General features: G+C 38.4%; 1 protein-coding gene across 1 annotated transcript in view; it reads right to left on the bottom strand.

Annotated features, from left to right (window-relative positions):
• Positions 1-24,679, bottom strand: part of dscamb (Down syndrome cell adhesion molecule b) — a 182,564-nt gene extending 157,885 nt beyond the window's left edge. Inside the window, exon 1 of the mRNA XM_036555898.1 lies at positions 24,574-24,679. Within this exon, the coding sequence (XP_036411791.1) occupies positions 24,574-24,616 (43 nt within the window). The 5' untranslated portion in view covers positions 24,617-24,679. The remainder of the gene's footprint in view (positions 1-24,573) is intronic.
• Between the last annotated feature and the right edge of the window lie 433 nt (positions 24,680-25,112).

Below are 25,112 nucleotides of genomic sequence, written 5' to 3'. Positions count from 1 at the left end.
ATCAATCAAACTGGATCATAATATAATATTAATCACTCTTTAAAATGATCAGGAGTGCCACATTATGCACAAACTATAACTGAAGTAATTTTACTGTTACGGTTATTCAAGGGTTCTTTAGTAAAAAGATTTATATAGCACCAAAAAGGGTTCTGCTACTGTTACGATGTCAAGCTTCTAACAGTAGAAGAACCCTTTTTGGTGCCATATAGAATCATGTGTTTTCCAACACCCATTATTTACCCAAGAACCCTTTCATCATGCAAATATAGAATCTTTGTCTTTACTAAAGAACCTTTGAAGAACCATCTTTCTGAAGAGTGAAATATTAGCAGATTAGCATACCAGGATACGAATGATATGAATACACATAGTGCATCAGTACCAGCCGATATTCAACATTTCGGTACTATGATTGGATCTGGGTGGGGTGGGGTTGGTGGGGTTGGTGGGAAGTGGGGGGCAAAAAACATGGATCCCTGCTTTCATACCAACAATACTTCATACTGACCAATCAGTATTCAGACAGAAATAAGAAACATTGCGAATGGGTAAAATACGTCTAGAGAGGGAAGCAATACCAGCAGATAATGGAACACATGTAGCCTAATGCTCACACAGCAGGTAGCATATCACTTTACTGGAACTCTGCTACATAACACTGACTTAACCATGACACAAACATGTCATAGTAATCCGGTGGGGAATGTTATGTCCTTCAAATTCCTGATCGGGCAGTAAAGCTAGTATTTTTAGCTGCCTCGGTAAAAATTCTTAAAAGGAAATTCCAATGATTTTCCAAATTTCCTGCATAATTAAAGGAATAAGATGTAAACAGAGTGCTTTGGTGTGAAACGCTCCATTCTGGAGAAACCTACAGAGTCAGAACTGTTCACAGTGGTGGTGATAGGAACCAGACGTCCCTCACAGAAAGTTATTACAGGAAATAATTATGAATTCAATGCCTGATGTCTGAGACAATTGTTTTACGACAGTTCTTAGAAGATTTTGGCCTTAAAATCCGTTCATTGTGGAGGGATACATAATATGCAGGGTGTTGTGAGGCAAAACAGTCCCCAAAGAAAACTTATTATTTCAGATTTTCCACTATTTTCCATCATCAACATTCCATATAAACTCAGAAGACTCGTGTGGGTTCACTGGTGGTTTGGGATAGTAAATGAAATGTCTATATTTGTGTTGTAGTCATGGCGACCCCTGGTTCCTATCACCGCCACTGTAAAGACATCTGAACCATTTCACACCAAACCACACTGAATCACTCTGTTTACACCTCAGTGAATACCTCTTCACAACACTGATTCATATTTATTTGTGACTGAATACAATTATCATGATTAAAATAACTATATTCATATTTACAGAAGCCTTGAGGGGAAAATACTTAGAAATGCTTAAAACATTTTACAAGGCTGGTGTGATCTGATGAGGTTGGAGGAATAGCGCTCCGTGCTACGTGAGCATATTGACACGCAGAAAGGATGTTCTTTGCCATTGATGTAGAATTCTGACTCCAGGAATCAAAGCGCTTTCGCTGTACTGACGGCATGAGAAAGAGCGCAGGCTTTGAAAGCACCAGGGGATGAGTTTTATGCCAGAGGCTAAGACTGCCAGTCAGAATCCAGCCGGCCTCAAAGTGAATATCCAGCCATTGTTCAAGTCTAGAACTCACCGAGCGAGCTGGCGTCAAGATGAAAGTATTGTGTTCAAAGTAAGTTATAGATCAGTTTATATACTGCAAATCTTCTGCGAGCTGTTCTGAGTTAAAATTGTGCTCATAAAGATGAAAAGACAAACATTTGTAGAGAAGAATGTGTGTACAATAAGCCTATAATCTAAAAAAAGGCAGTTTACATCTTTTAAAATGCTAGTTTTCTTCTAAAATGTTGACGTTTCCTCTGGAGTTCCACAGGGTTCTGTTTAAGGGCTGCTGCTTTTCTCATTTTACAGGTTACATCTAGAAAATGTGTTTAGGAAACATGAGTTAAATTTTCATAGCTTTGCTGATGATATGAATTTATACATTTCCCTTCTCTGAAAGTCAAGATGTATAGACGTAGTGTCAGACATCTATACATCTGTAAATGGATGTCAAAAAAATTGTTGTTGTACATTAATAAGAACAAAACAGATGCAGATTTTTGGGAAAGCTGTTTTGTGTTGAAATTAGATTGTATGTAAAATCTGAAATATGAAACCTGGGTGTAATTTTAGACCTTTGATATCTGTTCTATCCCTCATTTAACATTCCAAGGAAAATCTTAGAAATAGAGAAATAGAGTGCTGCAGAGAAACGTTTCTATGCATTTATTACAATCAAAACTGATTATTACAGGTGCTACAACAAAACAAAAACAAAACAGAGAGCTCACATCACCTCTGCTATTTGTATCTTTTAGAATTGATTTTAAGTTTTACTAGTAAAGTTAAGTCTTACTAGTTAAGTTTTACTAGTTTTTAAAAGCATTAAATGGTCTTAAAGCATAAAAAAACCTCTATATCTGACAAAATATCTGTTTACAATGCAAAAAATGATATCTTAGCGAGTGAAAACATCTTAAATATAGTCAATATATCTAAAATCTTGCATTATGAGACTGATGTAAGCATTATTTAAAATTTTCATCCAGTGAGATATCCCATCTGCAGATTGTTTTACTTGTTTCAAGAGAAAATGTCTAAAAAAATTAAATTATCTGTTAATAGAATAAGATGCTTTGATAAGATAAAATGACTTAAAGCAAGTTTAAATGTCTAGAAATAAGTTAAATATTTATATAATATTCTTATTACAATGATCTCATGATGAGAAATATTAGATATATTGACTGCATTTAAGATGTTTACATTTGCTGTCATTTTTATTGTAGTGTACATATTTAGAAAAGATATTTGAAAATGTTTTATTTAGCACACAGTTGTGAATAATTTCATTTAATATATTATTATTATTATTATTATTGTTATTATAGTCATTATTATTATTATTATTATTATTACATATTTATTTATCAGTGTTTCTATTTTTATTCCTCAGTTATTGATTAAAGCATGATAAGTACTCTATAATCAGGATTATTACTGTATTATTATCATTACAAAATATCAAATCATTTTGAGTCTAGCTCAGATTTAGACTGAGTAATCAATCAAACTGACATTCTTCAGTTGCCTCTGTCTAACCAGGCATCGCAAGCTGCTTTCAGAGTCACTGATGCACTTAATTTAAATACGTGTGCAATCAATGCTAATATGGCAAACAAGAACCCGACGATTGCTCACGCTCACTCGGCCAGCACCACAGGCTGCAGCGTGGGCCTTAAAGAGCCCGTATGCTACACTTTTACTGCTTTTTATTATTTCTCTGAGGTCCATTTTGGCATTTGCACTGCAAAACATGACATCTTAGCAAGAGAAAACTTCGTGAATGTAGTCAACATAGTTGATATTTCTCATTATAAGACAGATTTAAGCATATTATAGGACAATTTAGCCTATTTCTAGACATTTGTACTTGTTTTAGAAGAAAGTGTTTTTTCCATTGGCAGATCATTTTACTTGTTTTGAGAAATTATGCAGATAATTCTGCTTATTTAAAGGAAAACGCTTGAAACAAGTTAAATTATCTGCTAATGGACTGAGACACAAGGACAAATGTCTAGATATAGGCATAATAATCTCATGATATGGTTACATCAGTCTCATAATGAGAAACATTAGACGTATTGACTTCATTTAAGCTGTTTTCACTCACTGAAATAGTCATTTTTTGCAATATTTTTTTCTGCACCAAAAGCACTCAAAACATTTTTAACATTCTTTACTTTATTTCCCTTTTTTTTAAATAAAGGAATTTGATGTAATACATTAAGCAGTTTGCTCTCCCAACCATACAGTCCACAAGCAACTACAGTGCAAAAACAGGCTGCTTTGAATCCTGTTTTTGTGATGTCATCAGAGCCACCACATTTACATATATCCACCTACAGCAGTTTAGCCCCACCCACTCACGCTGAAGTTATAAGGAGTGTTTCAGCCTGGACTGTTTTTTTATCGAGGCACAATACAAGACAGTCAATCATAACAGAGCTCATTTACATACATCAGCCTTAGAGATAGAGTAATAAAAACGTTCTGTTTAAAGAGAGGTTGGAAAATGATCATCTAGAAATGAATGATGACTGTTTTTGGTAAATGAAACCACACAAACATTCTAAGTGGATCTCAGGGTAGGAAAGACAACAAAAGAAAACTATGATATGCATTTTCTTAGAAGGAATGTTCTTACGAACTTATCAAAGATTGCAAGTCTTTTATTAAGAAAGCTATCATGTATCCAGCCCCAGGTCATGGATCAGCAAGCCTTAAAGAAGAATTCTACCAATTTTTCAGAAATTTCCCCCACAATTCAGTGTGTGAGATGTAAACAGAGTGATTCAGAGTGGTTTGGTGTGAAATGGATCAGATGTCTTTACACTGGTGCTGATAGGAACCAGGGGTCATCATGACTACAACACAGATATAAACATTTTATTTACTATCCAAAACCCCCAGTGAACCTACACGTGTCTTCTGAGTTTATATGGAATGTTGATGATAGAAAATAGTGGAAAATCTGAAATAATGTATTCTTTGGGGACAATTTTGCCTCAGAATGTGCTGCGTATTACGTGTCCTTCTACCATGAATAGATTTAAGGTGAAAATCTTCTGAAAACTATCATAAAACAGTGTCTCAGTCATCAGGCAGTGAATTCATAACCATTTCATGTAATAACTTTCTGTGAGGGAGCTTTTAGAGGTGGACGTCTGGTTCCTATCACCACCACTGTTATCAATTCTGACTCGATAACCACTCTGAATGACTGTTTACATCTCAACCGTTTAATCATGTGCAAACTTTAAGAAATCAGTGGTGTTTCCCTTTAAAGGCCTGATCCCTGCTCTGCTGGTTGTATTAGGTCTGGTGAAGAGGGACGCCACTGCCTGGCCCGTCACCTCAGCATGGGAGCGAGGAATACCTGCTCTATCGTGACAGGTTGTGTCAGGAGCCTGGGGTAATTAAGGCAGCACTCAGCACACTGCCTGGGGGCCTTTGTAGGGGGGGGTGGCTAGGGACATAGGACCAGGGACGGGGCCGCATCGAGCAGGACAAGGTTTCATCCAGTGTGAGTACACCGCTTCCTCCGCGCAGCTCCCGCAGGCCTTAACGCGCGCAGGCACTTGCCAAATGACTGTCTCCCAATTTGCTTTCATGAATATTAAGCAGGACATGACAGACAAGAAAAAGGCCGCCGTCTGCTCGCCTGTGATCCGCGCAGACAGATCGGCGCTGTGATGTTGGCGAAGGGGTGGGGGTGCCTCTGATTCCCGTTGTCATGTTCTAAACGAACAAACGTGAGCGGCTCGTTAAGAGCTGGATCCGCGGCGGGGACTGCTCTCCTTGGAGCCGACGGCACGGACGAGTCTGTTAGCGAGAAGATTTTAATCTGAGCGGCTCCTTCTGCTGAAGACGGAAACGCAACGGGGGGGTAATAAAACACTGCTACGCTCATCAAGGCCAAGAACTTAGTCAAGCAAAACCCAATGAGGAAGATTAGGACAGTTTTTGAGCAGTTTATATTCAGAAAAGTGACTAATTCTGAATTAACAAGCAACACATTCAGACCGAGATCAACAAGAGAGTGTCAGACTGTAAACAAATGACATCTTTGTAAGTGAAATCAGCTTAAATCTAATCAAAATATCTTATCTAATAATGAGAAACATAAGACATTCATGTTTCTTTATTTTGGCTTTATTTTGGCTTTATTTATTATAATTTTGCTTTACTTCATTTAGTTATTATCGCTGTTTGTAATCTTTTTCATGGGTCGCAGTTTTTTGAGCTATAAACACAAAACTGTGCAGGATTATAAGAATTAGTGTGCTTGTGCTTTAGGGAATGTCTGCACATACAGTTTTCATACATTCCTTTTTTGAGGAAATGGTTGTTAGACATTTTTAATCAAACTGTCACATATGATGTCACAAAACTCCTCTCACAATGACCCTCATAAACATTACATACAGACTCATGCATACTAGCCACACATGTTCGCAACCACCTGAGATACCATAGCAATGGCCTAGCAACAGCTTAGCAGCCACTGGCAACACTATGGCAAAAGAATAGCAACACCTTAGCAACCACCTGGAAGACCATAACAATGGTTTGGCAACGCCTTTAGCACCCACCTGGGACACCATAGCAACAGTCTAGGAAGACCCTGGCAACCACCTGAGATAATATAGCAATGGCCTAGCAACACTTCAGAAACCATCTTGGATAACAGAACAATGTCTTAGCAAGCACCTGGGACACCATAGCAACAGCATGGAAACACCTTAGCAACCACCTGGGATACCAAAGCAATGGCCTAGTAACGTCTTAGCAACCATCTCGGATGACATAGTGACACCTTAGCAACCACCTGGGACACCATAGAAACAGCCTTGAAACATCTTAGCAACCGCCAGGGATACCAAAGCAATGGCCTAGCAACACCTTAACAGCCACTGGGATACCATACCAACTTTTCCTTTCTAGTTTAACATAATATTCCGATGTAAAACACTTTCAGACACTACATGTATGAAAAGTGCTCTATTATTAGTATTATTTTTTTTTTATTTATTTATTTATTTATTTTTATTATTATTATTGATAAATGGTTGGATGTACAGTTCTAGTGAAAACCTTTAACTGAAACCTTTAAAAAAATTCAGTAACACTACTTCACAATCACAGATCTCGTTTAGGAACAAAACGTTCTTCAAAGAGCCACCCATTGAACGGTTCTTCAGGGTAACCAAAAGTGGTTCTTCTACAGAACCCACTTTAAAGAGTCTACCATCTCTACACTGCAAAAAATGATATCTCAGCGAGTGAAAACTACTTAATTGTAGACGACATATTTGCTATTTCTTATTATGAGATGCTGTAAGAATATTAGGAAAATATTCAACCTATTTCTAGACATTTGTGCTTGTTGTGAGTAATTATATCCACTGAAAGTGTCTAATTCTATTGGCCAATTATGTGGCTTGTCTTGAGAAATAATGCAGATAATTTAGCTAATTTTAAAGAAATAATGCTTGAACCAAGTAAACACTACGAATAGGTCAAATAACATTCTAATATTCTTACAACATAATGAGAAATATTAGACATACTGACTACATTTAAGACGTTTTCACTAGCTGTCATTTTTACAGTGCATGTGAAATGAGCTCAGTCGATGCAGCGTCAGACGAACTGAAACAGAATAATCTGCCGTGAACAGAATCAAACAGGACTGTCTTTATCTGTGTCAGTCTGTGTGATGGCGTTAGCGTCCTGGCTGTGAGCTTAGCCTTCGATTGGCCAGCTTTATCAACCGCCTTTTAATCAATCTCGGTAAAATGAGCGTTCTAATCCTGGCTCTCTCTAAACAACTGCCCTGTGAGTGAATGGTGATGCCGCGAATAGGAATTAGATCAGGACCCTCAAAGACCTTCAATGTGAAGTCAAAAACACCTCGTCAATCCACAAAAAAGGCCTTTATCGGCCCCCTCAAAGGGAGAGGCGAGCGAGGTCTATGAGCCCAGTGTCCGGACGGTCTGCCCCGCTTTTCTAGTTAATAATAACGCCAGCATCTTCACAAGCGAGCATCCTGTCCTCATTCATGGCAATGAAGGGATCGACAAGGGCCCTCAGTGCGCCGAGCGACTCCGGATAGGGACGCTTTTCTCTCGTCGCCAAGCTGAGCCGCCGCGGCCTCGGTGAAAGAGAGAAAAGGAGGCTTGTTAGCGCTCAGTGTTGTCTTTGTCGCGGCGCAGGTGCTAATTTCTATGCCGTTCGTTCACATCCGTCGGTTGATTTTGCTGAGCCGACCAAGGCTAGCCGGAGCTGCTAGACGCTGCGGCAAACAGTGTCACTAAAGATCACAGAGCAGGCCCGTCCAGTCCACCTGTTTCTCACTGTGGTTTCAGAGAAGAGAACATCTCAGCATCTCTCTGAGCACCTTTGCTTCACTGAAAGTCTAAAACGTCAGCGTGAAATCTTATAGCAAATATGCAACCGCAAATACAGTCCAAATCCCAACACCAACACCCGTACCAGCATCGCACACACTACCACATCAGTGCCACTGCTGTACTGACCACTTTGACGTTTGATTAGTGGTAGCCCTCTTTCCAGAGAGGGTAGAGTAACAGAAGAGCTACGGTCAGTAACTGTAAACCTACAAAGTAAACCTGCATAGAAGGTGTTTCTGATAAAGTGGCCAATGAGTGTGTACACAAGGTGTAACTAATAAACCAGACCGCTAAATGCAGAATGAAGATGATTCACCTATTTACTGCTTGGGTTTTAACTGCACAGCTTCACACGTTCACCTAGTTACTTTAGACTGAACTGAAAAGCCATTTTTAACAGGATGTTATGTGGGACCACCTAGTCCAACAGTGCTAACCAGGCCAGCTTTGACTGGTATAGAATCTTTACATTGTGTGGTGGTTCTATAGACTTCAGTAAGGTTCTTCACTGTCATACTTTTTCATTTACAAGTTTCTATCTCATCATTCATTTTTATCAAAAGGTTCATTAGGGATCCACATGGCGCTGCTCCAAACAACCACTTACAGTGTACAAGGCCTCCTTTTGCAGTACATCCAAAATGTTGCTTTCAGAGTCTAAACAAAACACTTCAAAGGAAAGACATCATGAGCTTTTGTCAAAGTAAGTGAACAGCTGGTAAAGTGTGTCAGCTCTTATGTCATGGCAGCTGGCAGCTGCTATCTCATTAACGATCCCCATGATCTGCATTGCCATGGCTTCAATCTGGCACACGCTAAAGATAAGCCTCCAAAGGCAACCCAACACCTTAAAGGTGAGGTCCTGGTGACCAATGAAGCATCAGACATAGACTATGTGCAGATGGATTCTATACTGGGGCTACAGTCGAGTTCAGACAGAATTTTGTGGGCTACAGTCGAGTTCAGACAGAATTTTGTGGGGCTACAGTCGGTTCAGACAGAATTTTGTGGGCTACAGTCGAGTTCAGACAGAATTTTGTGGGCTACAGTTGGTTCAGACAGAATTTTGTGGGGCTACAGTCGGTTCAGACAGAATTTTGTGGGGCTACAGTCGAGTTCAGACAGAATTTTGTGGGCTACAGTTGGTTCAGACAGAATTTTGTGGGCTACAGTCGGTTCAGACAGAATTTTGTGGGGCTACAGTCGAGTTCAGACAGAATTTTGTGGGGCTACAGTCGGTTCAGACAGAATTTTGTGGGGCTACAGTCAAGTTTAGACAGAATTTTGTGGGGCTACAGTCAAGTTTAGACAGAATTTTGTGGGGCTACAGTCAAGTTTAGACAGAATTTTGTGGGGCTACAGTCAGGTCAGACAGAATTTTGTGGGCTACAGTCGGTTCAGACAGAATTTTGTGGGGCTACAGTTGGTTCAGACAGAATTTTGTGGGCTACAGTTGGTTCAGACAGAATTTTGTGGGGCTACAGTCGGTTCAGACAGAATTTTGTGGGGCTACAGTCGGTTCAGACAGAATTTTGTGAGCTACAGTCGAGTTCAGACAGAATTTTGTGGGGCTACAGTCGAGTTCAGACAGAATTTTGTGGGCTACAGTCGGTTCAGACAGAATTTTGTGAGCTACAGTCGAGTTCAGACAGAATTTTGTGAGCTACAGTCGAGTTCAGACAGAATTTTGTGGGGCTACAGTCGAATTCAGACAGACAACTGAATATTCTTAGTAAATACTGAATAATTTATGTAAGTTACTGAATACTTCATAGTAGATACTGAATAATTCATAATAGATACTGAATAATTCATAGTAGTTATTGAATAATTCATAGTAGATACTGAATAATTCATAGTAGATTATGATTAATTCATAATAGATATTGAATAATTCACAATAGATACTGAATAATTCATAATAGATATGGAATAATTCATAGTAATTATTGAATAATTCATAGCAGATACTGAATAATTCATAGTAGTTATTGAATAATTCATAATAGATACTGAATAATTCATAGTAGTTATTGAATAATTCATAGTAGATACTGAATAATTCTTAGTAGATAATGATTAATTCATAATAGATACTGAATAATTCATAGTAGTTACTGAATAATTCATAGTAGATATTGATTAATTCATAATAGATACTGAATAATTCATAGTAATTATTGAATAATTCGTAGCAGATACTGAATAATTCATAGTAGATACTGATTAATTCATAATAGATATTGAATAATTCACAATAGATACTGAATAATTCATAGTAGTTATTGAATAATTCATAGTAGATACTGAATAATTCATAGTAGATATTGAATAATTCATATAGATACTGAATAATTCATAGTAGTTATTGAATAATTCATAGTAGATACTGAATAATTCATAGCAGATAATGATTAATTCATAATAGATACTGAATAATTCATAGTAGTTACTGAATAATTCATAGTAGATATTGATTAATTCATAATAGATACTGAGAAATTCATAGTAGATATTGATTAATTCATGATAGAAACTGAATAATTCATAGTAGATTTACTATTGAGACCAGTTATTACTTCAGTGTTGCTACAATGTTCAAATGTATTGCACAGTGCCATATTTAATCAGTGTGCTACACAGTAAATGTATACTTAAATTGTGCCTCGTCAGATTTGAGCATTTTTACTTTTCTCTATTTGTTTTGATGTGAAAAAATGAATATATATTTAAGAATATATATTTTGTTCTTTGCAAATGATAATAAAATATCTCCTATTGTGGAAACACAAATGTGGTCTGCACACATTTTCTCAGAATTGGTGTCAAATCCACAAACAGAAAATGATGAATTTGGAATTACACCTCGTTTCTGTGGCAGTGACTGCGGGTTAAACCTGACACCAGCGAGTGTGCAGGCCTCCAGTGAGAGACAGGCAGCCGCTGGTTATTATCTGGCCTCTTGCGTGGCCACACCCATTGCAGAGCATTGCAGAGACCCTCAGTATTGCCCAGACACAGCTGCAGCATCTTCAGCAGACACTGTGGCTTCCTCTCTCTTTATACAGCCTTCCGTCTGAGCAGCTGTCCTCTAATCCCCCCTTCATCCACCCCCCCGCCCCCCTACATGAACGCTTCACTCCTCAGCTCTGCTTCACTGCCGTCATTTCCATGCCTGGCTTGGACGAGAGGGGACGGTGGCTGCGCCGAGCCCATCCGCCAGCCAACCGAGCACACGTAAATGTATTCAGAGCATTTAGGACCCCGGATTAATCGAATTATAATTTAATCATCTGATCAAACAGCAATTAGCATAATCACTTCTGGGGAAAGGATGATGGAGAGGAGGAAGCAACACATGAAAAACCTCAGGCAACTGATGCTCTAATGAGACATTTAACTGCGAAAGCACACATAAAAAAGTAACACGTTCCCGGGTTCCTGACAGATGGTTACTGTTTACCGAACAATTTAGTGTTTACTGAACGAGAATGTGATGTAAGGCAGTTTTTTTTTGGCGAGAAAACAGATCATCTCCAGGAAAATTCAATTACGTTCTTGGACTGCCACTGTTTAACAACATTGTTTAAAGGGCCCATATCATGGAAAAACTGAATTTCCTGACTTTTCTCTCTCGTTTTTCAAATAAAAGAGTTTCAAGTACATATTTCAAAATGTCCCATACAGCCCATATGTGGGCAAAAAAAGCAGCCTGTTGTTTTTGTGACATCACAAAAACAAACAAATTTACATATATCTGCCTACTCAGGTTTCAGCCTATTTATGCTAAAGTCTTCATAAATATTCCAACCTGCTTTTTAAATGAAGGACAATACAGTGCAGCTGAGCTCATTTGCATTTCCTGGTCTTAAAAGCACAGTAACGGCAATAACAATAGTTTGAAAATGATGTACAAAATGACATTTTTTGGCACAAACAAAGGCACGAATGTTATAACTGAACGTCTAAGAAAGAAATAGTGATTTAAGATTAATGGTGATTAAAGGGCTCATATCCTACATGAGTTTGCTTATATGCTCATATAAGAGGCATCAGGCCATTAAGTGAGACACTTAGAACGAGAATCGCTTAAAAACAGTGCATTTTTTCTTTTGGAGCATAATGGTAAAATGCAAACAATGCAAAATTATAAAACAAAATCCCCTCAAAAACTGCATTAAAACCAGTGTTAGGCAAAATACTTAAAAGTAGTGAAGTCTGAACCCTGAATACGCTGTACTAAATGTATTCAGTACTGTATTCAGTTACAATACATAAAAAGTAACTTATTCAGAATACATTTAGAGTACATGTACAGTGGTGTGAAAAAGTGTTTGCCCCCTTCCTGATTTCTTATTCTTTGGCATGTTTGTCACACTTAAATGTTTCAGATCACCAAACAAATTTAAATATTAGACAAAGATAACACAAGTAAACACAAAATGCAGTTTATAAATGAAGGTCTTTATTATTAAGGGAAAAAGAAATCCAAACCTACATTGCCTACATCCAAACCTACATTGACTCCAGCGAACCACAGTGAGAGCCATTATCCACAAATGGCGAAAACATGGAACTGTGGTGAACCTTCCCAGGAGTGGCCGGCCGACCAAAATTTCCCCAAGAGCACAGCGACGACTCATCCAAGAGGTCACAAAAGACCCCACAACAACATCCAAAGAACTGCAGGCCTCACTTGCCTCAGTTAAGGTCAGTGTTCATGACCCCACCATAAGAAACAAACTGGGCGAAAATGGCCTGCATGGCAGAGTTCCAAGACGAAAACCACTGCTGAGCAAAAAGAACATAAAGGCTCGTCTCAGTTTTGCCAGAAAAGATCTTGATGATCCCCAAGACTTTTGGGAGAATGCTCTGTGGACTGATGAGACAAAAGTTGAACTTTTTGGAAGGTGTATGTCCCATTACATCTGGCGTAGAACATCACACCAACAGTAAAATATGGTGGTGGTAGTGTGATGGTCTGGGGCTGTTTTGCTGCTTCAGGACTTGGAAGACTTGCTGTGGTAAATGGAACCATGAATTCTGCTGTCTACCAAAAAATCCTGAAGAAGAATGTCCGGCCATCTGTTCGTGACCTCAAGCTGAAGCGCACTTGGGTTCTGCAGCAGGACAATGATCCAAAACACACCAGCAAGTCCACCTCTCAATGCCTTAAGAAAAACAAAATTAAGACTTTGGAGTGGCCTAGTCAAAGTCCTGACCTGAATCCGATTGAGATGCTGTGGCATGACCTTAAATAGGTGGTTCATGCTCGGAAACCCTCCATTGTGGCTGAATTACAACAATTCTGCAAAGATGAGTGGCCAAAATTCCTCCACAGCGCTGTAAAAGACTCACTGCCAGTTATCGAAAACGTTTGCAGTTGTTGCTGCTAAGGGTGGCCCAACCAGTTATTAGGTTTAGGGGCAATCACTTTTTCACACAGGGCCCTGTAGGTTTGGATTTCTTTTTCCCTTAATAATAAAGACCTTCATTTATAAACTGCATTTTGTGTTTACTTGTGTTATCTTTGTCTAATATTTAAATTTGTTTGGTGATCTGAAACATTTAAGTGTGACAAACATGCAAAAGACTAAGAAATCAGGAAGGGGCAAACACTTTTTCACACCACTGTACAATAAATCTTAATAAGACACTTAAGAAATTCACATATTTTATTATTTATTATGTTTTTTTACTTAATTCATACTGTCCCTCTCTGTTACTGGGTGGCAGTTTTCTTCTTGTAATTATTCTGTTAATACATTTCATGAAAGATTTGCTTATCATTTCGATGAAGTTCTGAAAATTCTCAACCGTTTTTCTCTGATTCTAAACTAGTTATTCTGGGTTTCTTTTGAAAAATGTGTGTTTCTTTCTTTATTTAGTGGCTGAATATTCTGAAATAATTCTGCTAAAAACGTAAAAGTGACTGTATCTTGAATGCTGCCTTCACTAAATGTAACTTGGACTGAATACAGATTTTACAGACACAGTTTATTTCTGTTTTCTGAATATGTCCCAATACCTTTCAGGGCTGGGCAATATATCAATATGTATCATTATCGTGATAAATTATATCACAACACAACACAGTATGCTTTTCTGAACATCATGGATATCGTCAGTACTTGTAGATTTTTAAAAAATTGTTCTTCAAGAGTTCTTTTGTAAAGAAAATGGTTCTATATAGAACCTTGAACACTCAAAGAACCTTTTGCATGCTTAAAGCGTTCTTTGCATCATGGAATAGTTCTTCAGATTGCTGGAGAATGTGCTGTATATGGTTCTATATCAAACCTTTTTGAAATGGGTTCTATATAGCACCAAAAAGGGTTCTTCTGTTGTTACAAGCTTGACATCTTAAGAATCTCAAACAAGCAGAACCCTTTTTGGTGCTATAGAGAACCGTACACACACTCTCCATTAATCTGAAGAATCATTTCACCAAGAACCCTTTAATCATGCATGTTTCATTATAAAGGGAGCAAAATTTGTCCCTGTTTAACTGGATTTAGTTCAAAATATTGAATAAAAATAATTTGTTCAGTTTTTGATAGTATTTTTTAAAATGCAGCACTGCTGGTTCTTCTTTCTCTGTTCCAGCTGATCAGTTGTCTGAAAAATATCATAAATATCATGTCATATCGTGTATCGTGAAAATTTCTTGAAACATCGTGATATATTTTTGGTGTATCGTCCAGCTCTAATCACTTGTATTCTGGTACATCCCAGCCTGATTAATACACACCTCACTATAGTGAACGGCAGCTTTTTAAAAACGACCAGCTAAAAATATCACCACCAGCTCGGTCTTATATCACGCAGCCTGTGCCGTGTTTAAAAATAAATCACAACTTTCAGAAAGCGAGGCACAGCCATTTGTCTCTCTGTCAGTCTGTCTGTCCAGCGCAGGTCCAGCAGAGACACCTCAGCCTACTTATTATTCCCTGAATCTGCCGGATCCGCCTTAAAAACCCACAGAGCGGCAGTTCTAATGTGAATACAGCTCAGTGGGTTTAAAAGAGAGATAATGACTTATTCTCAAAAACACACGGTTCTGGGTGTGAGCATCAATAGTATGGAACCTTTATCAATAATATAGAACCTTCAATAGTATAGAACCTTTATCAATAGTAAAGAACCTTGATCAATGATATAGAATCTTTATCATTAATACAGAACCTTTATTAATTTATAGAACCTTTATCAATAGTATAGAACCTTTGTCAATGGTATAGAACCTTTGTCAATGGAATTGAACCTTTATCAATGGTATAGAACCTTTATGAATGTATGGAGTCTTTATCATTGATATAGAACTGATCAATGTATACAACCTTTAGCAGTGTATAGAACCTTTATCAATGGTATAGAACCTTTATCAATAGTAAAGTACCTGTATCATTGGCATAGAAACTTTATAATTAATATAGAACCTTTATTAATGTATAGAACCTTTATCATTGGTATAGAACTTCTATCAATAAGTAAAATCTTTATCAATAGTATAGAAACGTTATCATTGGTGTAGAACATTTGTCAATGTATAGAACACTTATCAAAGGTGTAGAATCTTTATCATTGGCATGGAACCTTTACTAATGATATAGAGCCTTTATCAACTGTATAGAAACTTTATTATTGGTACAGAACCTTTAACATGTTGTGGAGATTCTTTTCACACTCATATATCATATCAACTAAAATGGTTCTTTAAAGATCCATCAATTAAACCGTTCTTTAGTGAACCAGTTTTTAAAGGGCACATATCAAGCACATATCAGGCACATATCAAGTTCTCACTTTCTCACTGAGAACAGCCAGAGCAGAGAGAGCTGTGCTGTTTAATGACAGTTTAAAGATGGAGCAGAACTCTTTACAGTTTAAAGGGCGTTAAAGGATTGAGAGATCGGCCTGAAACGTGATCTGTACTCGTTCATTCTTTCCCCACTTTAATGACACTCATCATTGGGCACATGCATTTGCATCACCTGACCGAACAGAATATAAAGGGCACATTTTTTTCCTTTGCAAAACAGAAACAGGGTCATTTTCCCCTCCGTTACAGTCTCAGCTAATTAATAATTACATCATTCTGTATCACATTCAGTTGCTGGAGACCATTTATTTAAAGGGCCCATATCATAGAAAACCATGATCTCCTTGCTTTTGTAGTATTTCTACATTTAGTCCACACACAAACAGCCCATTCTGAATTTGCTACTATTGTGATGTCACAAAAACAACTTTGCATATATGCACCTTTTACAGAACAGAGCTCATTTACATATTTGAGTCTTAAAGTAAAAAAAAAACACATTTAATTCTAAAGGATGATGAGATGTTGGAAAGATGATCAGCTGTAACATCATAAAAAATAAATGCAAAATAACCAGGATATGGGCCCTTTAATGTAAATAGTCCCCAAGTCTGAATCTGTTTATATGTTAATTAGAACGAAGATTCCTCCTGGTAGTGGAAATTAAGCAAAACAACTGTTGTTTTTGTGATGTCATGAGAAATAACACATTCACATATATCCACCGACCACAGCGGCTTAGCCCCGCCCACTCACGCTGAAGTTAATAATAATAAGTATTTTTTAGCCTGCTCTTAAAATGAGGCACAATGCAGTGCAACCAATCAGAACAGAGCTCATTTACGTATCTTACGGGTAACAAAAATATTCTGTTTAATTCTAAACAATGAAGAGATGTTGGAAAATCATGTAGCTGTTTTTTTGTTATATAAAACACAAACTTCAAAGAAATAATTGCAAACTAAGGCGTATATGGGCCCTTTAATGAAAGTAGTAAATGAAGCAAAAACAGCCTGTTGTTTTTGTGATGTCATGAAAATGAACACATTCGCATATATCCGCCTACACAGCCCACAGCAGCTTAGCCCCGCCCACTCACGCTGAAGCTAACAATCAGTATTTTTTATTATTTTTAAACAAGTATTTTTTAGCCTGCTTTTAAAATGAGGCAGTGCAGCCAATCAGAGCAGAGCTCATTTGCATACCCCAGTCTTAACAGGGACAACGGAAAATGCTGGTGTAAAATAAGAATTAACTGATTTGGTAAATGAAACACAAACTTCACAAAAAATGCAAAAAAGCAGGATATGGGCCCTTTAAGGTAAACAGTCCCCAAGTCTGAGTCGGCTTGTATGCAAATCTGATGCCTCAGGTCATTAAGAAAAGCCAGGATATTTTAGATGGTGAGTAGAACATCACAGCCATTTAAAGGAGTCAAACTTGATTAGAGTGAAAAATCGCCCCACCAGAAGAGATCTGGACATGCCTGGAATTTTTTTATTTCACATTTAATCTCATTTATTTAGTTCACAGAAGTGAATTTGACTGAATTCCGTATTAAAACATGCATTTGGGTTCATTTCTTAACAATGACATCAACAAAAACAGACAAATTACAGACAAATTTTCTGTAATTCTGTATTAAACACACAGAACAGGCGCAGCTTTTTAACGATACAGCCTGAAAACACACTGCCCTCAAAATGACCTCTACATTCAGGAGCTCACTTTTAGACGTTATGTTGGACGTTTTTCTCCTACGTCATGTAAATAAAAATAAACAAAGTAATAAACATGCAACCATTACGTTTGGTCACTCAGTCATGACGTACTTATTATGACGTACATTAGATAAACAGTGTTTATCTGCTGTGTATTTACCAATCATGCTGCCTTTAAAGAGCCAATATCATGGAAAACAGACATTGCCTCATTTTTATTTTAGATAAAAGAGTTTGATGTTGAAAGTGAACATTCTTAAAGTTTCAGGATGTGCCCAGTTCATACAATCCATATATGTAAACTAAGCGGCAAAAACAGCCGCATTTTTGTGATGTCACAAAACAGACACATTTACATATATCTGCCTCAGTCATCCTTTTGTGGTTTAGCCCCATCCATTCAAGCTGAAGTGATAGAGAGTATTCCAGCCTTCTTTTTGAACATGGCACAAAACAGCCCAGCCAATCAGAACAGAGCTCATTTGCATATATTAGTCTTAAACGCACCACCTGTTTAATTGTGAGGGATAAATACAGGCTGTAAAATGATCATGTAGCTGTTTTGTGTAAATGTAAATTAAAGAAATAAAATAAACATAGGATATGGGCCCTTTAATGTAAAGTCCCCGAGCCTGAGTCTGCGTATATGCTAATTAGCTGAAGATGCCTCCGGTTGGTGGAAACTGATCTGCAAAAATATACAGCCTGTTGTTTTTGTGACCTCATGAAAAAACAAACATATTCACATATATACACTTACTCAGCCCACAGCAGCTTAGCCCCGCCCACTCACGCTTAAGTTAATAATAATACATTCTTTTTTAGCCTGTCTTTTAAATGCAGTGCAGCCAATCAGAACAGAGCTCCTATAAAGGCACAGCCTGTTTAATTATAAGGGATAAAGAGAGGCTGTAAAATGATCATGTAAAAACGAATTAATGTTTTTGGTACGTGAAGCTCATAGGAGGGGTAAATAAAATGCATGAAAAATGAAGGATATGGGCCCTTTAAAACAATCAGTTCTCGCTCACAAAAAATGCTGCCTTTAAAGAGCCAATAGCATGGAAAACAGACTTTCCCTCATTTTTATTTTAAATAAAAGAGTTTGATGTTGAAAGTGAACATTTTTAAAGTTTTTAAATGTGCCCAGTCTATACAGTCCATACATGGAAACTAAGCGGCAGAAACAGCCCCATTTTTTGTGATGTCACAAAACAAACACATTTACATATATACGCCTAATCATCCTATTGCGGTTTAGCCCCGTCCATTCAAACTGAAATGATAGAGGGTATTTCACCCTTCCTTTTGAGCATGGCACAAAAGAGGTCAGCCAATCAGAACAGAGCTCATTTGCATATATTAGTCTTAAAGGCACAGTCTGATTAATTCTAAGGAATAAAAAACGGTTGGAAAATGATCGCATAGAAATAAATTATGACTGTTAATTGATACATAAAGTTGACAGATGTTATAAGTGAACGTCAGAGGAGGGGAAAATAAAACACATGAAAAATGAAGGGTATGGGCCCTTTAAGACAATCAGCTCTCACCCACAGAAAAAGAACGAGTGTTTTGTCTGCGTATCATTATGACTATAAGAGAGAAAAGCTGAATGTGTGTCTCATGTCGACGCTGGTGGGAGGAAAGTGCTCTCATTCCTCACTTAATGAAACAGATCATTCAAACAGAACAAGCTAACAGGTGTATCTCAGCAGACCACGCTTAAACAACAACAAACACACGGGCCGAGCTTCAGGAGAACCGCTTCACACCCTGAAGAGCCGTGCAAGGGAGAACATTAATGAGGGAGCGTGTGCTGAACCTTATGGAGATCTGGAATCTTCTAGAGGAGAGGCAACAGCACATTTAACACTAATCAGTATTATATAAGACGAAACAGCCAGAACTGCCTAATTTAGCCTTTTAAAAGACGGTTCTTTAACAGAGCCTAACTGAAAGGCTCTTTGAGGCGAATTCTACAGCATCACAACAAAGAATTATTGTTTTTGTGATGTCACAAAAGCCAATACATTCACTTACACCCGCCTATTTGGCCTACAGGGCTTTAGCCCTGCCCATTCAGGGCTGAAGTGATAAAGAGTACTTTGGCCTGCTTGTTGAGTGAAGCACCAATCAGAGGAACCAATCAAAACAGAGCTCATTTGCATGCACCAGTCTTAAAGGCACAAAGTCTGTTTAATTAGATGTTGTAAAATAAACTTGTAAAAATTAATTTGGCATATAAAATCATACAAATGTCACAAATGGACAACAATGAAACCTTTTAAAGGATGGTTCTTTAACAGAACCTAATTAGAGGTTTCTTTTGGGGGAATTCTTTGGCATCACAATGAAGAATCACTGCTTTCTTTGTATATATATCCCCTTTTTAGGCCTACAGTGCTTTAGCCCCGCACATTCAGGGCTAAGGTAATAAGGAGTACTTTGAGGGAGGCAAAATACAGGACAACCAATCAGAACAGAGCTTATTTGCATACACCAGTCTTGCAGAAGACGTCTAGAGCATCATATCGAAGAATTGCAGCTTTTGTGTTTTTTGTCACAAAAAACAAAACATTTACAGATATCCAATTATTCAGCCCACAGTGATTTAGCCCCGCCCATTCAGGGCTGAAGTGATAGAGTATTTTTTTTTTGGCACAATACAGGGCAGCCAATCAGATCAGAGCTAATTTGCATATGCCAGTCTTAAAGGGGAAGTCTGTTTAAAGAGCGGTAGAATAAACATGTAAACATGAATTTTGGCATAAAACAACAAAAACATTTTAAAGGACGATTTACAGGACCTTGAAAGCTGTGACTTTGAAGAATAACTGCTTTTGTGATGTCACAAAGATCAAGGAAATTACAGATATCCACCTATTTGACTATAATTGTTATATCCAATTTTAGGGCTGAAGTGATAAACAACATTTCAGCCTGCTTATTGAGCAAGGCACAGTACAGTTTAGCCAATCAGAACTGAGCTCATTTGCATATGCCAGTTTTAAAGGCACAGTCTGTTTAATTCTGGATGATAAAAATAGGTTTTAAAACGGCACTGCAAAAAAAAATGACACCATAAAACAACACAAACATCATTGTGAAAGAAAACTAAACCTTGTGTGGTTCTTTAGCAGAACTTAATTGAAACGTTCTTTTAGGGGACTTTTATTCTAATTTTTAAGAGTGAAACATAAAATAAACTCCTCGAAAGTCTTGACAGATGGCTGTTGCAGTGAAGGAACAGGGTAACCGGGAATCTGACGCTGATTAAAAACCCAAAATCTGCCCAAAAGACAAACGACACACGGACAGAACCCACACAGCGAGTCGAGCAAACATTGCAATAATTGATTTTAATCCAATTAGGCCTCCTAAGCCCTCGCACGCGGCACCTGAACGAGGCCGAGGCCAGCGGCCCGACGCTAACTCGGGAGAATCTTTAAATAGCTAGTGGAGGATTGAAGGGCGTAAGTCTTTCAAGAGCACCTCACAAACTCGAACAGATGGGCCCTTAATCAGCACGCTGTCTTAATTGCCCCCAATAGATTAACTCCCACTAAACGCACTTCCCAGCATTCAAATTGAGCCAAATTAGTCGCTCAGCCTTAAACTATTCATGTGAAATATAAAGGTATCCGTTATAATCTGGATTTTTAACAGCTATTTTTACCTGGCAAACCCAAAAAATCCTCTCCTGTAATCTCATCATCATAACGGCTGCGCACACCGCATAATCTCCCATAACAAAAGAGGATATGTTTTTAGATCGGGATTAGGACTCGTCAGATTATAATCCTGTCCTGTTTCTCTAGCCTTCTAGCCGCAAGTCTAGGAGTCCCTCCGTGGACAGTTTAGTTGCGTTCAGATTTGAATATGGCCTGAAGGGAGGCTGCGTGATTAAATGAGCAAATTCCCCAAAGCTCTGCCAAATGATAAGTCTATCAAAATAGACATGAACGTACTTAACAGTACGCTCAGTCTGTGCTGAAGTTAAAGTGGAGATACACGTTTTTCAGCGACGATATACATACAAATTTAAGCACACGGCTCATTCAGGAATTCAAACGTAACATCTGAGGTCAGAAGTTGGAACACTGCTTTACATCTGAGATTAAATCCATGATTACCACCCTGGTGATATAAGCTGTACCCTTACACTGCACTTCCGGGGTCACTCTCTCTCCCTCTCTCTCTCTCTCTCTCTGGCCTTATTTGATGAAATGCCACTTCCACGGCATCCATAATGGAGGTTTCCATAGAGACAGGCCAAGGAGCGCGTGCTAGACCTTCTAGAGATCTAGAATTTTCTAGACTTGCGCCGACAACAAGGCAGCTTCATGTAATCACACTCAGAGGAAAAAAAACTGTCTCCTAATCAGAGTCACATCAGACGTAAACAGTCAGAGAGGCTCGTTTAAAATAGCGCACTTTACAGCATAACAGCAGCACAGCCTGCAGTAACGCGCTGCCTGCTAGGAGCAGGAAAAAGGGAAAAAAAGAGGAATGTACACAATGTACGGACGGACGGAAGCCCACTCGTCTCTCAGGCTGCTGTCTGAACCTGCGCTGTGATGAATGATGTGTCCTTATTGGTCTTTTATGAGATTCAGCAGCTGATGCAGGGAAAGGCAGCATGCAGGTATTACAAAACACATTACAATACACAAAATAATCATATATATATATATATATATATATATATATATATATATAGATAGATAGATAGATAGATAGATATAGATAGATAGATAGATATATAGATAGATAGATAGATAGATAGATGGATAGATACAATGTTGAATCAAAACTGTGTCATTTTTCATATTTTGACTGAATCCAAACGTGCCAGCTGCCCTTTGCCTTGAGTGAAAATCTCATAATGAATTAATCGACAGAAATGGTCCAAATTTACTTGGAAAAAAACCTGGTTCCATTCTCTCCCAGTCAGAATCTAGACAGTTTTTCCCCCCTCCTGCAAAGTTCTCATTTTAGATGTGTAATATTTTGTCACGATGGATATAATATAAAATACAATCATATTCACAGCGCATATTTAATGCCATTACTATGTACTGATGCCTGTTTTGATTATATACAGTACTGTACAAAGGTTTTAGGCCCCTGATTACATTTAAAAAGCTATAATTGGTCAGTGAGAATCTGTTTGCTCAGAAAAGCAAAAGTGGGGATTTTTATGACCACTGTGTTCTCTCCTGTATTTACAGTTACACTCCGATACCTGCTTTATCTAATCAATCCTTCACTAAATTAAACCAGGTGAGCTGCTGGTGGAGAAATTCCTGTTACTCTGTACTGTATTTATGTATGTATTTGTGTATATTTGACTAAAATAGGGTGTCTTTACATGCAAAATGGTTTTAAATGGAAGGAAAAACATTTCCAGTGTGCAATAATGTAAAAATATTTTACTAAGTCATTTCTATTGGTCTATTCATCATCACACCATGTGAAGGGCAGCTGGTGTTCTCGATTTATGTCAAAAAATCAAAATTAAAAATAGAGATGAGGTTTGGTTCTGACATATACATAAAATTAAGATATATACACATGTATATGGGGTGATATGTATGTACACAAATACACACATATACAAACTCCAACACAACACCACTGTTCCCAAACGACAGCCGTTCTCCAAATTTCAGACTAAATCCTGCCCCCTGACTCTCTTTAGGCTCATTTTGTGCCCGTGGCATGAAAACCTCGCCTCACACACCGTCCGTCCGTCTGTCCGTCCTCAGTTTCTCGAGGAGCTTGTTTTTCTTTTTCCTCTGCCTCCCTTCATTCTGCCTTTTTCCTCCTCCATTGCTCTGTCTCTCTCTCTCTGCGTACACACCCTGCCATGTTTTCACCTGCTGACCGTCACGTACTGACCGAATGGTGCAAGTATAAAAATGAAAATCACTGTTTTTCACCAGTATGTGTTTCAGTGCGGCAAATGCAGAGAGGAAATGATACGTACAGGCTTACGACTGCTCTATGCATGGTTATAACCCTGTTATACATATGTTATATGCATGTTAGCCTCTAGCTTTGGGGAAGAAAACGCATTTTTGGGACATTTCAAACCTGATAACCTGATAAAAATGATATTTATGCTGAGGTCTCTCGACGGCCTGTAAGACTGGAGCCCCGCAAGGAGCGTCGCAATAATCTGCACAAGCCTTTTAAAATAATCTGATCAAATTAGGATTTTTCAATCCAAATTCTCAGACTATATTTTCTTTATCTTACGTGTTTGGAGCTTTGTGCACTACAGGGGTCCCTCCTACAACGACGAGCTTAAAAATGGTAACGTACGGTTACCAACTGTACTCTCAGTGCTTTAATATGAATTTTATACCACATTTATTCCATGTTTGTGCACAGATACATCAGCAGTAATAATTTTATGTAGAATGTGGTCTGTTTGGAGTGGGGGGGCGGCACTGATTGGAAATCCATCAATCACTGTCAAGCCTCTGGCTAGAGCCCTGAAAAAGGACACTAAATGTAGAAATGGGCTTTGAGATCTCGACGCACCCCATAAAATGTGTGAAGGTGCTGGAGCGAAAGGGGTGGGGGGGTTGGGGAGGATGGGGTCGCGCCCATGACCGTCCCACCAGGCGCAAAATGGGCAGAAAGGCGCAACCTGTGCAAAAAATGTGCTCAATTTTTTTTTTAGATTGCAAAAATTTACACCATAGTTAAGACTGCGAGACTAGACCATCCACAATGCACAATGCACATAAGCCCACCCTCTCCTGTCCTGTAGGTGACCACCATCCCACCATACAAGCCTACAACAACTGCCGCTGGGCTGGAGGCAGCTGTTTACACCTTCACGCACTCATACGCACTTTTTATAAAATTGCGTTTTACAGACGAGTTTAAAAAACGCAAAAACAAAGAAAATGAAGAGTAAGAAAAGAGGAAGACTGACCATTCAGGATGCTCTGGAGAAAGAGAAATGCAAATATCCACATGCCCCGCTCCGTTCAATCCCCCAGCAGCGCTCCTCAAACCTCCTCAGCGCGGCTCTCCTCAAACGCAGCCGCAAAAAAATTTGCGGTTAATTTTTTTTCTCGTTTTAATTTTGTCGTTTCGTTTCGTTTTGTTCCTCTTTCTCTTTTTCTTCTTCTTCCTGCTGCTCTCTGTTCAGGCGAGGCTCGAGACCTCCTTCACAGCGGCAGAAGGAAACAAAAAAACAAAAACAAAAAACGAAAACTTGAAAAAAACATAAATAAAACAAAATGAAAAAAGTAAGAGGAGAGAAGCGCGCGGGAAGGCGTCATGGAGGAGAGAGAGCGAGAGAGAGGGAGAGAGAGAGACGGAGGTGGGGGGTTTGGAGGGGAAGAAAGGAGGAAAAAAAGGGTTTAAATGAGAAATAAAAAGGAAGGAGAGGAAGGAGAGAAAGCGTGGAGTTCGCGAGAGAGAGACGCAGGAGGAGCGGCCGCATCAGCGCGAGCGGGTTTCACAGCA

This window comes from Colossoma macropomum, unplaced genomic scaffold, assembly GCF_904425465.1.
Source record: "Colossoma macropomum unplaced genomic scaffold, Colossoma_macropomum, whole genome shotgun sequence".
NCBI lineage: Eukaryota > Metazoa > Chordata > Actinopteri > Characiformes > Serrasalmidae > Colossoma > Colossoma macropomum.
The sequence above is the reverse complement of the archived record's forward strand: the minus strand, read 5'-3'. Positions and strand labels throughout refer to the sequence as shown.